Below are 17,507 nucleotides of genomic sequence, written 5' to 3'. Positions count from 1 at the left end.
CAGTATTAACCACTTTAACTTTTAACTCGTAACTCTCCCACCGCACCAAGAAGTCAGGAAGAGAGATTTAAAGAAAGATATAAAGGTCCAATTACCACCTAGTTATTAATTATTTGTAGTGCTCTAGAATTTACAGTATCACCCACAGTAGAAATACAACGTGAGACATAACTTTGCCATAAAAATGAAATCGTGACGGAAACGAATAGTCATCAAATACCAGTGAGGGGGTGATATCAGCGTCTCCTAATCTTTAGCCTAATGGCCTGGCAGTCCATCCCTTCACTGCTTTAAAGGTGTCTGAGGTTTTAGAGATGCAGTTTCCCATCTCCAGCTTATGTTACACAAAGAATGTCCCAACAGCACAAGTGAGACCCAAAGCAGCTCTAAATGACCTTGTTTGGACACCAACAAGGGGTGAATCAGCTGGGAAGCTGGGCAAACTGTGCCGGTACAGCAGAGCACTGACATGAACAGACTACTTCCAACTGTCAAATACCCAAACTGATTTAGGAATACCCTGCCTCATACTGCTTTGAAACGCACAGATATGCCCTGAAGCCCAACTCTGACCGTGTGTGGGCATCCTCGGAAGGAAAGGCTTTGGTTCCTTTGCAAAGGAACCATACACTAAATACCTATGGGTGGAGAACTTGCACCCAACAGGTAGTCTACAACACAGAAGAAATTCCTGCCACAAAGACCACTCTTTTCACATTGCTGGAAAACAAACGACAGCTAGCAGGGTTCAGAGGGGGTGGACAACACTGTGTGTGTGCAGGACGAACGTCAGTGGGGCTGTACTCTGCTGGACACAGTAATCCATGAAGCTTTCTCTCTGCATCATTTGAACTTTGACACTCACCTACGTTGGAGAAAACATCCTCTTCTGACCGGGAGGCCACCGATTCTTCCCGTATGGCTCCTGAGGCCTTCAGCACGGTCCCACACTCTGCCTTGGCAAGGAGAGCACCTTTTCCACCGCCACTGGTGTCCTCTGTGAGTGGCCACACCGCTCCCTTCTCATCCCAGTCAAAGGCTGGCTCAACCGCCGAGCTACCCAGGGATGCTCTGCTGGGGTCTTCTCGGGAATAAATATTACCACAGGGTCATCATAATTTTTAATTACAATGAAGAGTTTGTACAGGGGAAACAACAGAGCAAAGCCTGATCTAAACCCATCAGATGTAATGACTATATTCCAACTGAAATTATTTACAGATACAATGACAGTAGAGCAGAATCGCTGAGATGGGACACTGAAGCAGCCAACGTGAAGGCCATGGGAGAAGGAAGGCACCACACAATCTAGCACTGAGTCCCACAGGAGATGACACCGCATCGCAGAGGCCTTGGGCATCCCTCCCTGACTGCAAGGGTGGCTCAAGGCCTCCAGAGTCCAGCTGAGGACCCAGAGCAGTAAAGGGAGAGAAGGAGGACAGCAAGACTTCCAAGGAAAAAGAAAGCAAACCTCTTGGATGTTGGTAGTTCAAGGCTGCTAGAGAAATCAAAGTCGGGCATATGGATGCTATATATAATGACAATTATTTCCAACATCTTTTGTCCCAAAGGACTCCCAAACTACTTTAGGACTCCACTTTCCTGTGACTCTGGTGGGGAGGGGACCACTGCTGGCATCAACCCCACCTTCACACACCTTAATGCTGCTGCTGCTGCTTCTTCCCTGCTAAGAAACAGCAATCAGCACTCAGCAGGGGTAGGGCTTCTTCCTGGAAGAGCACATTTCACTGCTCTGTAAATGTCCATACTAAACAGGACCACCATGATCACCTGGTGGAGCCTCCTGCACAACCCAGGCTCCAGGATCGCACCAAGGACTTCTGGTGCTTCAACTGCGACTTAGTCTGCTGAGCTCCCTTGCCCTGGGCCAGCAAAGCACTTAACGCCTGCATGGGCTTAGTGTTAAACCTTCTGCACAGGCAGCTGGCACCACCGATGCCAACAGGCCAACTTACATGAATAAAGCCAAATGCGGACCCATCTACTTTGCTGGAGAGCAAGTAGAAACCTCAGCACCTTAAGCCCTTAGAGACTGTCATGCAGATACTTAACTCTTGATTTATAGAATCCAAATGATAGAGAAAGTGGTCCCAAAATGTCTGTATATTTTTTAATTAAAATTTGCTGTTCACTTGTCCCGATCTTCAATTTTAGTAGTGCATCTGAGAGCACTTTAAGATAGACTTATTGCAGACAGTGCACAAACACCCACATTCATCCAGCTGTGTCTCCCAATCCCAAACTTCCATCTTAGCTTCTAAATTACTCTAATATATTAAACTTACAGGTTTTTCTATTATATTAATAATTTTACCACAGATAATTAAAACATTTCCAAATGCCTTAATTCCATGACCTGCTTTCATACAGCGGTTATAATAACAGAATTAGTAGAAAAGTATATAGGCATAAGTGCATGGCAGACACTTTGAAATCCCCAGAGGAAAAATGTAAGCACAAAGCATTGTTTCATTTTATCTCATTAGGGTACGAGTACATTGCCCCTTTATAGCTCTTCACTCTGGGCAGGCCTGGATTAAAGAACCTGTTTGGAACTGAGCAAATTACACAGGTTTTTATACATCCATTATCAGAAAACTTCTTCTGTCAAGTCACACAAAAGTAACTAATCCACATTACACCAAACCTTTAGCAGATCTCAGAACTAATAGACATTTGCTTTCAAAGTCCTATGGTTAACACTATGTGTTTTAATGAAAGCCTGGAGTAAAAGGCAAGCTCCCAAGTAAGAGCTCTCAAAGCTGTCTTCTCCTAAGTAAATAGCCTAAGTAAGTGCAAAGATTTTGCTGCTGAATGAGAAACAGAGCAAACAGAAAGATGCTGGGAAGCGAGAAGGGGTGACAAGCCCGGCCAGATCAGGTGCATGAACTGAGCCTATATATTTACCTTTTTGTTTCAGCCTTTCCTTCCTTAAGTGTCTCTTTTCTCGGCTGCTGATCTTGGTCTGCCAAACTCCTACAACACAGAGCAAAGTTCATTTTAAAGCTAACAAGAAACTTCCTTTACTGCCTTTATTGCTTAGCACCAAGGTAAATAGCTATCTGATAGTTTCTGATGCTGCCTGTAAAAGTGGCACCAGGGCAACGAGTGCTGCCCCGGTCCCATGCAGCATCTCCCCTGCTGCAGCGTTTGCTGTCTCTGCAGAAACGCGTTACATAAGAAATCCCCATCACAAACCTGTCCATCATGTGTCCTGGCTCATGTAACTGCACTTCCTCTTCTGTCCTTTGTGTCAGCCTGATGTGACACCCCTTTCCCTCGGGGGAGATGTCACAACAGAGCATCAACCGCCTTGTACGTCTGACAGCGGAGAGAAGTTAATGAAAATCTTAACCATCAAACAAGGCTTCAATTTACTGGCTTTCTCTAGTCCTGAACTACCCTAAGCCTTGTTCTGCGATGTGGAGACCCTCTGCCACACAGCTGATTTCCACACACGTTCATTCACACCGATGGGGCCACGTTCTGCCTCCGTCCATGCTCTCCATGACCCAAGAAGTTAGGGGAGGGACTGCCACAAATGGTTAATAAAGAAAAACACAGTCCCCGGATCTCACTTGAGACAAACATCATCTTTCTCTGAACCATCCCTGAATAATGCATGAAACAGCTCAGCTGGCTCGTCCGTTCAAAAAACTAAACATCTGTTTGAAGAAAGCCTCTCCTCCGCAGCCTTGCAGGCACCCTGACACAAGGGCCCGCAAGGGAGGACGCCGGTCCGACAGCAGCGAGGGCTTCTCTTGCTCTCACCACCACACTAATCACATTATAATCTTTTAAGCCCAGAAAAGCTTAGAATTTGTTGTTTTCAATATGACCCTTGGTGGGGGGAGGCGGAGGGGGGCTCATGGGATGCGATGCATTTTCCAATGAAATTCTAGCTGCCTGAGCCTTGCCAGCCTTCTGCCAGATTTCTCTGCAGATTTGCTTGCAACCAAAGATCTTGGCTCTGTTCACAGGTGTGCTAGAAATTGGCTGTGTATTACCCCAGCGCCTTTACCAGCCTCAATCATGGGCACAACAAAACGCTGCCTGGGAAGACCACAGCTTCAGCTGTCTATCAGCATGACAGAGGCCACAGGATTAGAGTAAGAGCATGAAGATAGGACCCGGCTACCCAGCGGACCTCTGGCCACTTCAGAGATGCTTCCTCGTCTGCGGATTTGCCATCCCTGTGAAGGCGGTAAGGACCTGAGACGTGTGGCAGGAAAGCACACGGTCCCTGTCCGCATAGTTACATGTAGTAAGGAGCAGATGATAGAAATAGCTCTCCAATGGGCAATTTTTCCCAATAACACAGAACACTAGAATGAGAGAAGACCTCCCTTTTGAAATATTTCATCCCATGTTATTTTTTGGTAATATGAAACAGATAACAGAAGAACCACATCTTTTGTTACCTTCCTCCTCTTGCAGTTTGTCTTTTTCCACAGAAAGCAGATCTTTTGGCACCTCCTTGTCTGAGCACTGGGCTTTCCTCTTCTTCTTAGGCTACAGGAGATACATGGCAGAAAGATAAAACAGGTATTTGTTACATTTCATCATGAAGAAAAAAAGATTCAGGGCAATAGTTTTGAAATGGAGACCACACGGTGGTACTCAGGGAGAGAGTGGGTCACTGGAGTCTTTAAGTGGGTGCAAAAGTCTTCCTGAGCAGATTTTATTGCAAACTCCAAACCAATGAATGCCATAGTTTTTGGCCTTATCTGTTAGGTTAGAAAGCTCACATTTTAATTCAGGCATCTGCTCTATAGTAAGATTTGCATTCATCATTCCTAAGCTCTAATTTTCTTCCTAAAAAGGAGGAAAACCTAAAATTATTTACCCCCTTTACAATCAGCATCGCTGAAATCAAGACTTAGGACCCTGTTTACGCTTAACCAAAAAAACCCTCATGGAACAGCCTATTTTTAATGAAGATATCTGTAGTTTACACCAATCTGAAAGGGTACAGCAGTGGCTGAGGCCATTTTCATATGGCTTGATGAAACAGTAGAGCTAACCTTAAGCCTTCAATTTTGAATGTTCTAGTTTTAACACAGCGGTTTCCAAGGTGGGATATCCCTGCCAGGAACATGCTTCCCTGCCCAGGCTGGGGGGCTGGTCCTCACTTGGAAGTGTCTGTAAAGCATGGATACTTTCCTCCACACCAGTACAAGTGCTCAATGCCCAAGATAAAACCCTTGCCCAGACCCAAGGAAATGTCCCGTGTCAGAGCTGGAACTGAAATACAGGAGATCCCAGCTCCCACTTCTGGGCTTGGACCCTGAGACTGTCCCACTTGTGGTGGCAGTGACAAGCACCACAGTGTGGCTGTGCCAGTTACTTGGTCTTACGTTCCTAAGTCATCTTTTAAGTGCTCCAACAATAGGAACAACAAATTGTCTTTAAAAAGGACCACCAATTAGGGAACATTCTTAAAACAAGTGTCTCTTGAAAAACAATATATAAACTCTAAAACTCTTGCTTGAGGAGGTACCTTGAGGAGCTTTTTCTCTCTGATGTTGACTGATGTTATAAGCTGGCCATTCACTGGAGCCTAGAAGATGGACAATAAAAAAATGCATTATGGAATATATATATGCATGTGTGTGTACGTGTAAATATACATATGAATACAATTATTTCAATACCTTCCCATAACACATATGATAGGCTGAAAGACAGCTAAATAACCCCCAGTACAAATCTGGGCTAGAATTTGTGGCCTTGTTCCAATTTGAGTTAATTTATTCCAAATTAATTAGTGTTAGCTAAGCCTTTATGAATGTAAATCGAGAAACTCCACATAGATTTATTCCAAAGCAGACATATTTGTGGTTTATCCTAAGATTTGTCTAGGATCAAAGTTGTTTTTCAAATAGAGTAAGCCTGTCTTAAAAAAGCAGCATAGACAGGAGAAGGCTTATTTTAATTCTTGTGTATTGGTTGGGGTGGACCATATGTTCCCCCTCACGTCTATCTGACCAACTAAAAGAATAGCTTTCATCCTACCTAGATCCTGTAAAATAAACCATGAAAGTTTACGGACTTTTCAACTTACAGTTTGATTAATGCCTCGGCTGTCTCAGAATTCCCTGGCAATGGCCAACCTCCAGCTTCAGGGGTGGGAGGGTGTAAATCTGCAGCTGAAACAGCAAGGGCTGTGCCAGCAAGGGCCACTGCACGCTACAGAGGCGGCAGCATCCAAGAGAAGGCAGACCCTCCTTCTACAGGTGCCTCTGTTTCCCCCTGACACGCACAGGAGCATGTTGCTGAATGTATGGCACTCCTCTCCCTTGTCCGGGTTGCCCTCCTTGTGCAATGCAACCCCAGTTCAACGCTGCCCAGGTTTCCTTCAGTCCCACCAGACCTGTTGGGCTGCCGAGCTGAACGCACAGCTCACAGCAGGGAGCCTGCCCCAGGCTGTCCCCGATCCATCCTCCACCTCTGCCTGGGGCACGGGGCGACAGGGAGCCCCGATGCCTGGCAGGTGAAGGCAGCCCTGCGGGGAGCAAAACGCCCGGCTGCAGCCCAGAGCTGTCCCCTCGGCACCAGGAGACAGCGGGCACCCTCGCACAAGCTGGTGATGAAGGGGCTCCAGGTGCCCACAGTCCTCTTGGGGAAGGGAAGACTGCTGATGCCTTCCACTGTCTACTCCTCCTCCTCACCCTCACAAGTCATCTCTGTCCCCCAGACACGGTGGCAGTTTAACCACACGCACGCTGGAAGATGAAACCTGCTCTGATTCAGCTGCAGAGGAGCAGTACCCGCTCTGCGCCGTCACAGATGCTGTTAGCAGGGTGAAGAGTAACACGTACAATTAATGAAAAAGAGAGATAGAAATCAGCACGCTCCGCGAAACACTGTACAGTAAATCAGGAAAGCTAAAACCTGGTTGTTTTTTTTCAAAAAAAAAAAAGCCTCACTGGGTGGCCACATCCCTTTAGGCGACGGGGACACCACCCCAGATGTGAGAGGCAAAGACTCGGAGCCACCTTGCGACGGGTGAGATTACAGCTCTGCTCTCACACGGACTCACGGGGACATAAAGAAACTCTTTTCCACAGAGCAAGAAGTTTTTGTGTGTTATCCCAAAGGCACTCCAAAACATCGTCGGGACTTGAAGCAGCTTCTTCCAAGAGATGAACCAGAGTTATTTCTTAGACACCAAAAAAATAATCTCTGCTGACGTTTGCAGTGATTTGTTAGCAGCAAACAAAATCCTGTGGGTGATTGCCCATGCCTGTCCCCAGCAAACCCAGCGCGGCTGCAGTCCTTCAGCCCGTTAATGCCTAGTTCTTTGGTATTTTGAAGGCATTTGAGAGCTATTTTCCACAAGTCTCAGAAAAATCTGGTTTGACGTGTATGTTAAAGACAGCACGATGGGCACCTGCACACTGGCAAATGCTTTGCCCTTGGAGGTGCTTGCGTGGAAACCCCGACCAGTTACAAACTCATGGTGTACAAGGATGTAGCATGGACCCAGCAGGCTGGTGTTCAGCCGACCCCCCACCATTATTCGGAGGAGGAGCCCCAAAATTGCCGACTTTGCAACATACCACTCTCTGAACACACAGACAACACCGATTCAGGGTCTTCCAGTAAAATACCACAGTAACAGGAGCCAAAATATCTGCCTAATTATATCAGTAATCCCACCAGCTTCAAATTATAAGCTTAAACCAAATGGTCCTCATCTCTTTTGTCTCCCTTAGCTGTCATTTGGTATGTTTACAATTATATTCTTCTGAACATTCACTAGTAAAATAATGACTTCTTGTTAAAACCCAATAACGTTTTGTAATAGTTAGCGAGGCCATCTTTGGTTTTTCCCACAAGCAGTCATTTCTCTTCTGAGACTCTCAGGTTCATTTACTAGAGGCACTCCATAAACTCCACCACAAAACAGACCATTTTCCATATCCTGCTCTGCTCAAAGAAGAAATCCCACTGTGCCTGGAGCAGGGAGGGAAGCAGCCTCTCATATAGGATGGAAGATACAAAATACAAAATCAGGAGAATTTTGGTGAAAATTTGAACCACTTAGATAGGGAAGACCTTGAGCTTACATGATTCTTTCTTTCTCAGAATATGCGTCTGTCCAATTAAATGTATGAAAATACAAATCGATCATGTCTGAGTGAACACAATTCCTATGCAATATAAAATGTTGCAGGGGCGGGGGGGGTGTTCCACTGTATGACACAGGACTTCAGGAAAACTGAGTTTTATAGCATGAATACACAAAGGGATAACTGGGGGAAGCCACACAACGTGTAAGCACAATATTCCTTTCCAATCTCAACAAAGCCTGGTGATTTCCCAGTTCTCATAATGAGATCTTCAACGTTTTCTCAAGGCTTTGCAAATGGACCTCCCAAATTAAGCCACTTCCAGCAAGACTGCCACCACCACCAACAGAAACGGCAGCGACTTACGAAGCAAGGAGGAGGATGCTTTTTTGCCTTCTTTCAGACACACACAGAGGATAAGAGACATCCTACCTCCTATCAGCCTCTCTTTACATCAAGATGCTTCTGCAAGCATGAGGGACTACACGCAGAGAGACAAGGAGGTGTCAAGATTAAGGACATGCAACTGTCTTCCTCCCCTAGGCTGCCATAAGCGAGCACAGCCCCAGGCTGTACGGAGCCCTCACAGAGGCAGGGAAAACTCCAGAGGAAAAATGTTGAGTGCAACAGAGAATTAGGGAAGATGCTAACTATATTGGCTCTGACAGACTTGTCTCGGCTCCACGTTACTGGACCTTCTCTCCATATAAATGACAGCAAGCAAGAAGGTGGAAAAATTGCAGCACTTTGTTTTAATGCTTTGCCAATCTGACTGCTGTATACTTTTACCAGACAAGCACAACATTTCCGACTGAAATGATATTTCATCTGCTAGGTAAACATCCCTCTCTCTTTCCATCACTGACTAAGAGGTTAAAAATATACTGTTGACAGTCATTTACTATATCCCAGGGGTCTTCATGATGACTGACTGGCTATTCGGCCCTAAATACCCACCTGGGACTCCTGAACCTTGCTGCATCCTTCCTAATGAGCAGCTGAATGCAGGAAAAATACCAAACCTGACCACTGACTGATGATCACCAAATAGCCCACCACTTTGGTGATGCTCTTTCAAACCTGAAGTATCTGTTGCTTCTCCACCATCCTTCAGTAATAGCAGCAGCTCCCTTCCTTTCATCACCAAGTATTTTTTAAGGAGTTCAACTTCCTTTCAGTGGAAAGGTATTATTCTAGCCTGACCTTTTGTATTAAATCCTGCCTTTATCCAGCCCCTTTTCAGGCAGTAAGCCGGCTGTATGGCTGAGGAACCCCACCCTACCCTATTCTTCCCTTTCAAAGCCTTTAGGATACAGGATTAGTCATGCCTCTTTATCTTGCTGTTTGGCCATTCTGAAAAGGAAAAAGGAATTTTCATTATTTTATTGCACTTAACCTAATGGACTTATTAAAGAGAAATGAATTTTGTCAGGGTAATTTTTTTCTTAATGAAAAATGTAGTTTTGCACAGGGAGAACACATCTAAACCCACCGCATTAAGAGACTGTATAAAGTCATCAGTGCAATTCCAAATACATTAAATATATGCAGAGAAACAGAATCTAGACTTTTAGTGGAATCAGACTTAGCATATTAATTTCTACTCACATTCTGCGGAACAATAGAAAGATTATTTTTAGTTCATGGCCATTCAGTTCGTGACCCAGTGGAACAGGATTTCCCCCCCCCCCGCCGCCTTTTTTTCCTTTTTATATAACCTGAGGTTATATTTCTGATGATTGCTCTGAAACCTTTATTCTCTTGAGCTAGCATTTAATTTATTTTACGCTGTTAATGTAGTTCTACATAAAGTCACAAAGAAAGAAGGCAAAGTGATAGGTCTTCAAATGTTAAAAAACACTGGGTTTAATCATTAATATATAAACCGTGTATTCGAAGCCATGAAACTGTACCCCTAGACACTTACCTTTATGCATTTCAATAGCTCCGTAAGACTAGTCATTTGTACAAAACCAAACACCTTTGTAAGCGTGTCAGGTCAGGAAGTCTGCTTTCAAATCTCAGTGCCACCAACTGGTTACAAGATTAATTAAAAATTATATGAACATTAACTTCAGGTTCCCTAACTGCCCTTTGTCCCACTTGGGGAAGGTGCTTAAAATTGCCTTCCTTAAGGCGGCATGCAAAGGTTTCCCCAGTAGAGGGATACTAGGACAAAATAAACTCAGTGTTGGAAACCCAAGGGGAGCTATTATATGCTTCACACATTGGAAATCAGGGAATTCGTTTAAGAACATGAATAAAGATTCAGAAAATTGTTTTCAGCTACCACTTTCAGAGAACTCCAATTAAGTGGGTTGGACGCTGGAAATGAAAGGAAGCAAAAACTACCCCATTCTGGCAGGGGGTCTGTGAACACAAAACCATTTCCAGATTTAAGAAATACTTCAATTAAATTGTTTCCTAGTGCTCATTTCCAGTGCAAAAACTGATTTTTTTTTTCACCTTGTGTTACACCACAAGATAAATGTGGTGGACTTAGGCCAAAAGGCTACACTGGTACAGCAAAAGCAACACCAACATGCTCTAAATTAAAAAATAAAAGAAAATTTAAAAAAAAAAAAGAGAGAAAAGAGAAAAGAACAAAAAGAAAAGGACTTTCTAACCAGGGCACTAAAGAACCTCCCTGAAACATGCTGTGTTACTACTGAACTAGATATCGCCGCACTCTTCAGCTCTCTCAGTACTCCTTCAACAAGCTGAAAACTGAGCAGAAAGTCTTCATTTCTCTCAGCATCCTCTGGAAGATCCGGTCTTTGCTCCCTATGCTACGCACTGTGAGTTGGATTTGCAATACTGCTTGCAGTCCACTGTTTGCTCTGCAGTCCACTGTTTGCTCTCTGAAGATGGGTTCTTCCCTCCTGTGCACAAGCTCAGCCACAGGGTAAGCAAACCCGAGTGCTGCTGCAGCCAGCCAACAGCTTGTATTGCTCCATCAGCAGACAATGAGCAATCCGCATGACAAACGCGCTGGGAAATAAAGCAGCACGCTGAGTTTCATTAATTCTGAATCAGATTTTCATAAATGGAAGCAGACATCCTGGCCAGTCTGGCTTTGCCACATGGTCTTGTGCTGATGATGGACTTCAGCCTGGGAGACTTATTTCCCAAACCAATTGGAACTGGGTGAATGGGAAAGGACAAGACTGCATTTGTCAGAGGAGAAAGGATGGGGTTTAGGTAGAGCAAGAGTCCACCACAGAGACAGGAAGGCACCAGCTTCAAATAAAATTACTCATTCAGTCCCAATAGCTACAGAAAAGGTAACACAATGGCAGCTTCCACTAAGGTGACAATGCGAAGCCACAAAAACATATTGTGTTCGTCAGCAAAGGAAACTGAGGGGCTTTTCATGCATGGCAGAAGAACATAAAGGAACTTCTTTGGGCCATGCTCGCTCACAACACTACACACATGTACCTGCAAAGGAGAGGCAAAAAAGAGCAGGATCTTGGTTTGTGATCAATATTGTAAATATTAATCACCTTATTATTAATAGCTATGATTGATATGCATTAATACAAAGTTTTCCCTGACAAAATCACTTCAGGCAAATGTGTTCCCAGTAGGAAAGAAGAGTCTGTTAGAAGGCAAAATTACATGGGAAACACATACAATGATTAGACAGAATTATATGGGAAATAGGCACTGCGTGAAATTTTTCCTTTCGTTTAAAGTGCCTGGCAGAGGAAAGAGGCAGTGCTCCCGTCAAATGGATGCTCCAAGAACCTCGGGGAAAAGGATCTGGGCCATCAGCACAGAAAACCTGTTCCTCTGCACGTATTCCCAGGGATGCAGTTGCCCGTAGGAACCCCCTGAGCACTAACAGGTAACAAATACAGGCTGATGACAAGTAGCGGCAGCCAGAACTACAGTTGTTGCCAATCACAGCTGAAGGCAATTCCAAAAGAAAAATTAGAGAAGCAGCCCTAAATGCTGCTCCCTATGTTACATATCCTCGGGCTGGCCAGCCTTCCAGCATACACGAGAGGCCATATACAGCAGCCATAAACACGGGGAGCTGACAGGTACCTGCCCCAGCTCAGCTGCTCTTATCATCTGACAAGACGTCTGGGGAAAGATAGAAGAGGTTCCCCAGTGTGAGTGGATTAAAACCACTGTTGCAAGGAGGGATGAAGAAATCAGTTTCCTGGGATTTGCTATTCTAATTAATTAGAGCAGCATTACAACAAGGGATCAAGGCAATTACCAAACTCCAACACCTTCCAGGATACTTATGAAATCAATTGTCATCCAAGACAGCTGTATGAAAATAATTGTGCAACTGTGTTGCATTGGCATGAACAATACCGTATGACCTGAAAAGGTGGGAGAAAATGTCTATCTGCATACCTCTGGAGCTGAAGGGATTGTTCTTTAGTTCTGGTGCTGTTAAGCCATCCCTGCAAGAGGCAAAAAGCATCTCCAGCTTATAAAGATACTTCTGAAAAGCAGAAAGCTTTCTTTTGGGATGTATCAGATAATACGTATTTTTATAAGTTGCCTAAGGAAGATGATAACACTGCATTTGTGCAAAAAGCTCTTCTTTTGAACTGACCCATTTGCAGAACAACCCAAAAAATCTGAATAAACACAAACCCCAAAACTCAACAGCAATCTTACTCAGATCAGTTAGCTTCCAGCAAGTCTGGTTAGCGATTTCCTAAAAGACTCCTTATTAAGGAAAAGGCTATCCTGAAAAAACACCCTCCAGCATCATTTCTAGAGATTTTTTTGTATGTGACAACAGCCAGAATGTAACTTGTTATGTGTGATGCATAATGCGATCACATTAAAAATGTGCTTGTATGATTGTGTTCAGGCCATGCATCCATTTGAACAAAGTTTGTTCAACAGACTTATTTCACATGGGCTGTGAAAGCAATTCAGACTGGGTCTTCCAGTGCACAGCCCGCTCTGAGACTAGTAATCACTCCATCCTGTTACTCTGCTATAGGCAAAGTTAACAAGTAGTGAGATGAAAGGCGTGCAAGCTGCCTGCCAGCAGCACTGGCACTGGGAGAGACTAACATAGTCGTGCACCGTTGCATTCGAGTGGCTTGGACCTGGGAAGGATTTGAATGGGGGTGGCTGGGCTGGGCTGGGCTGCCGGCTGGGAAGGAGCCCCACAGGGAGCTGAGGGTACGCTGCACCCTCCAGCGAAGGCAGCCTGGGCAGGCGCTGGCTGCCTCTTGCTCGGGGGGATAGGGGCACGCCGAGGAAAGATCAGTCCTACATCAGAGGAACTGCGGCCCTGTAAGAGCAGATTCCCCGGGAAGGCAGTCTCACAGCCCACCCATGGGGCAGCGGCTGGGAATCACTGGCAAACACACATTCCCAAACTGCAAAAATAATTAACCGCCTAGTTTCTTTTAATTAAGATCTTGACTTATCCACCACTCCAGGATATGCAGATGTTTGGCTGCTGGGATGTATCAACACACCTGAGCACTGGAGGCGATTCGTCTCTTGGCTTCATACCTTAGCAGGCAGCAGAGAGGGGCTCCCATCCTGTAATACCTGCACACCCCAGCTTATGGCATTGGCCATGTCTGTGGTTGGAAGACTTTGTTGTTAATAATATCTCTGATGCCGCCTTGGTAGAGATTTTCATATGCAAATTTTGGCATATTAAAGGTGTTCCGTTGTTCTGGCATCCTTGCATCAGCTAAGTGCCAAAGCAGCATGCAGCGTTTTACACTTACGTAAGGAGATAAAGTTTTTGCCTCAAGGATATGATGTTCCAAAGACAGAGATAACATGATGGGAAATGACAAGGAGCAGTGGAGAAGAGGGGTAGGGAAAAGAAAACAAAAGAGACAAATAGAGAAGAGAAAGGGCAGAGTACTGTCATGGGAGGACAAGCCTGATTTTTTCATTTCAGCATGTAAGATGTTTTCCCCGGGTTACCTTTCCTTAGGATCTTTTATTTTTCTTGATCATCCTCTTCTTATCCCCCACCCCCTGAGGACCATATTTTGCCTCCTCTGCACTTACAGAATAATCAGTGGGTCTCATGTAGAGGATGATGCTGCTCCCTGTAAATGCAACTGCTAGAGTCTGGCCCCTAAAGAGTAGGAATCGGCTCAGTGCAGCAAAAGATGAGATTAACGACAGAAACTGCAGATGACTGTAAACAAATTTATCCTTTCAGTTTATCTCTTCCTCCCCTTCTTTGGTTTCTGTTATTCAGGCCTGTGAGGTACAGCATCTCCCACCAGAAAATATCTATTTGAATCAATGTCTTCAGCTTGAACTAATAACCCCACCGCCGTTACAGCACCAGGCCTGTCTCTGACAAGGTGGGTGTCCACCCCTTTCTGTCCCACTCTGCCTCCAATAATTGGTGGCTCTGCAAAATTTTAATTCGTTCTGCAGCCAAGTCAAGTATCAATGATTATAAAGCTATGATTAAATTGTTACTGAACTCCCTCTTCATCCCTTGACACAAGCAGTTCTGTTAGGATTGCTTTTTTGATTTAATTGTTCTTTACTAATTCAGGGATACTTATGCTGTCGGGCCAAGACTCTCTTCTCACTGACGAAAGACAAAATACCCTAAAATGGAATAGCCTATTAAAATATAACTATAATACAACTAAAGGTTAAAATTTCCATGACAAAGTTAATAAACCCTGAAAACTAGTGTTATGATGGAAAGCCTGACACATTTGTATTCATGAAGAAAAAAACCCACTTATTTCATAGTCCACCTAAAAAAACCTCTGCAAATTCATTTTGGTTTTTTTGTCTTTCTCAGAATTAAGACCTAGGAGATCCTAGTAAGAGATAAAAATGTTCAGAAATGCTTGATGTATTAATTTTAAGTACATACTTACTTATATTCAGTATGTTCTCCTGAGAGCTTTACTTTCCATACTGCAATACCTTGGTGAAATTGTTTTCTGTAATTTATATAGGGATTTTCTGCTAAAGCCAGCTTACAGCAAGTCAAAGTGACACAACCATGACAATGTCATACGGAAACTTCATTGCAGTGCATCGTATCAAACTCACAACATATATTCAACAAGGTGGCCATGGTCATCAGCTCACAGCTTCTATCATATATTAATGCAATAATAACGAAGCTTTGATTCAGAGTAAATATACATTATTAGCACATTGTATTAACACCATAGTAGAGATACTATATTTGGGTCCTCCTTCCTCGTATGATGGACATTAACTGGAGTTTTCGTAATTCTCTGAAAACAGGATGAAGCCCATATGGACTCAAGGTGTTGGACAAAGTGGCGGAAGAAAGGCCAACACCAGCAATCCCAGGCCAGGAGCTCTAGCAATCTGCTGCCTTGCACTGTAAGCTCGGAGAGGGGCTTGATGCCACCACAGGGCTCAGAGAGGAACGCTGAGCCCCCTAACCCGTGAACCATCCAAAGAGAGCTTTGGAACGCAGCATCTCCAGGCAGGACAGGCTGCCCGGGCGTGCGGGGTGGGATGGACGTCTGCAGCCGCTGGGCTGGGAGCAGGGGATTGCAGCCCGGGCTGCCCGGCGGGGCTGCAGAGCGCAAGACAGGCAGGAGGAAAAGATGCTGGGCAGGAGAGGGGGAAGGATGCCGGCCCCGGGGAGACCCCCGTGCCGGGGGCGGGCAGGGAGCGAGCCCCCCCGCCGCCCTTACCTGCGCCGTGCGCCTTTGTTCCTCCGGCTGCCGCGCCGGCAGCGCCCCGGCCGCCCGGCCGCCGGCTCCCGCGGGGCCATCCTCCTCCTCCTCCTCCTCCTCTTCCTCCTCCTCCTCCTCCTCCTGCGCCTCCCCGGCGGCGCGGCGGGGTCCCGGCGCGGCCCAGCCGCGTCGCAGCCCCCGCAGGACCAGCAGCGCCGCCGCCCCCAGCACCAGCGCCGGCCAGAGCAGGGCCAGGAGCCGCCCCGGCAGCCCCGGGGCCGCCGGCACCGGCTCCCCCGCGCCCAGCGCCAGCCGCACGGCCGGCCCCAGCATGGCCGCCCGCGGGGCCGCCGCCGCCGCCGCTCCCCCCGAGGAGGGGGGGATGCTCCGCTCCGCTCCGCTGCGCACGGAAAGTTGGTGCCGGAGCCGCGCCCGCTGCTGCAGCCAGGAGCGGGCACCAGCGCGGCTGCGGAGCCGAGCCGGGCGGGGAGACCGGCTGGTCGCGGCGGGGGGGGGGGGGCACGGGGGGGCGCGGACGCGTCCCTGCTTACGGGAGTCTCGTTGCAAAGGGTTTGGCCGTGAGGTTGCGCGGTTCGTGGGGAGGGGGGGCGTGGGACCCCGGACGCTGCCGATAGCCGCGTGGGGGGCTGTTCCGTGGGTGGAGGAAGGAGTTAATGCACTGAATGAATCTTTTCTGTGGACGAACGAAAGCGATAAATTAAACGCGAATGCGATGCGGTTCAAAGCAGCAGAGCTGCGGGCATCAGCATTAATTCGAGAGCAGATGTTTGGTCGAGGATCGGGATACACGGGGATGTTCTCAAGTGGTGCGTTTTTGCAAAATTCTCCAGTCTAGACAGAAGAGTTTTTAGGAATGTACGTCTGTTCTCAGGCGCCGTTACAAATAGGTCATTATCGAGCAACATCCCTGTGATGATTACAGGAATTGCCTGTGTAATGCAGCGCATGATGCGTTCTCATCTAGTGCTGATCCTCAGAGAAATAACAGTTTATTACAGCTAGCAAAACGCTAGCAGAGCGCCTCAAACCACAAACCTCTTCACTTTGCTGGGTGGAAAATTCCTCCACCCACCTGATGCATAAGTGCAGGTGATGCTCTCAGAAAGTCTTTTTTCAAAGTCTTAGAGCTTCTTTTAAGGTGAGAAGTTGTATTTTATCTTGGCCAGTCTAGAGGGACAACCTCTGAGAAATAAGCAGCGAAGAGCAATGAAGGGAAGCAACAAGGCCCTAATTCCAAAGTGTGTGTCTCAGCATGGCCGTCTCTCGTGCCTGGCACAAACTCTGTGGGACTCACCAGGGCTAGGGAGCATTACTGCAAAGAAGATAGTAAGTAGAGCTTATTTAAGTAGAATAGCATAAAAAGTCATATTTGTAGTAAACCCAGCGCAGAGAAGGGGTTGGTAAGGGAATGAGTTTGTCTGTCTTGGCTTTATTTCACACCTAGTGGGGACTGCTCACTCCTGAGTGCGGATTCAAGCGCTGAAGCTCAAACCCAAACACATACCCGTGCAAGAGACAGCAATGGGGAAGGGTCAGTATCCATCCTTCCGCTGGATTATCAACTCTTCAGGGACAAAATGTTTATTATTCCCGTGTCCTGGACCCAATTCCAATTCATCCTGAAAAGGTCTAGGTTTTGAAAGCACAGTAAGGTGTCATAGCACTGTGGAAATTTCCAGACAAAATACAGAAAGATTGTCAATAAAATGATGTGTGGAATGGCTTTATGGGGAGAAGAAGGTTTTAG

At 46.1% G+C, this 17,507-nt stretch overlaps 1 protein-coding gene across 1 annotated transcript in view; it reads right to left on the bottom strand.

Moving 5' to 3' along the window:
• The window catches only part of LOC142079935 (uncharacterized), a 29,823-nt gene extending 12,520 nt beyond the window's left edge, over positions 1-17,303 (bottom strand). Inside the window, exons 1-6 of the mRNA XM_075144613.1 lie at positions 17,265-17,303; positions 15,758-16,591; positions 5,522-5,581; positions 4,443-4,533; positions 2,929-2,997; positions 866-1,081 (exon numbers count right to left, since the gene is read on the bottom strand). Of these exons, the coding sequence (XP_075000714.1) occupies positions 866-1,081; positions 2,929-2,997; positions 4,443-4,533; positions 5,522-5,581; positions 15,758-16,591; positions 17,265-17,303 (1,309 nt within the window). The remainder of the gene's footprint in view (positions 1-865; positions 1,082-2,928; positions 2,998-4,442; positions 4,534-5,521; positions 5,582-15,757; positions 16,592-17,264) is intronic.
• Positions 17,304-17,507: the final 204 nt, after the last annotated feature.

The sequence above is a fragment of the Calonectris borealis genome, chromosome 3 (assembly GCF_964195595.1).
Source record: "Calonectris borealis chromosome 3, bCalBor7.hap1.2, whole genome shotgun sequence".
In the NCBI taxonomy this organism is placed as follows: Eukaryota; Metazoa; Chordata; class Aves; order Procellariiformes; family Procellariidae; genus Calonectris; species Calonectris borealis.
This window is presented reverse-complemented; position numbering and strand designations above follow the sequence as displayed.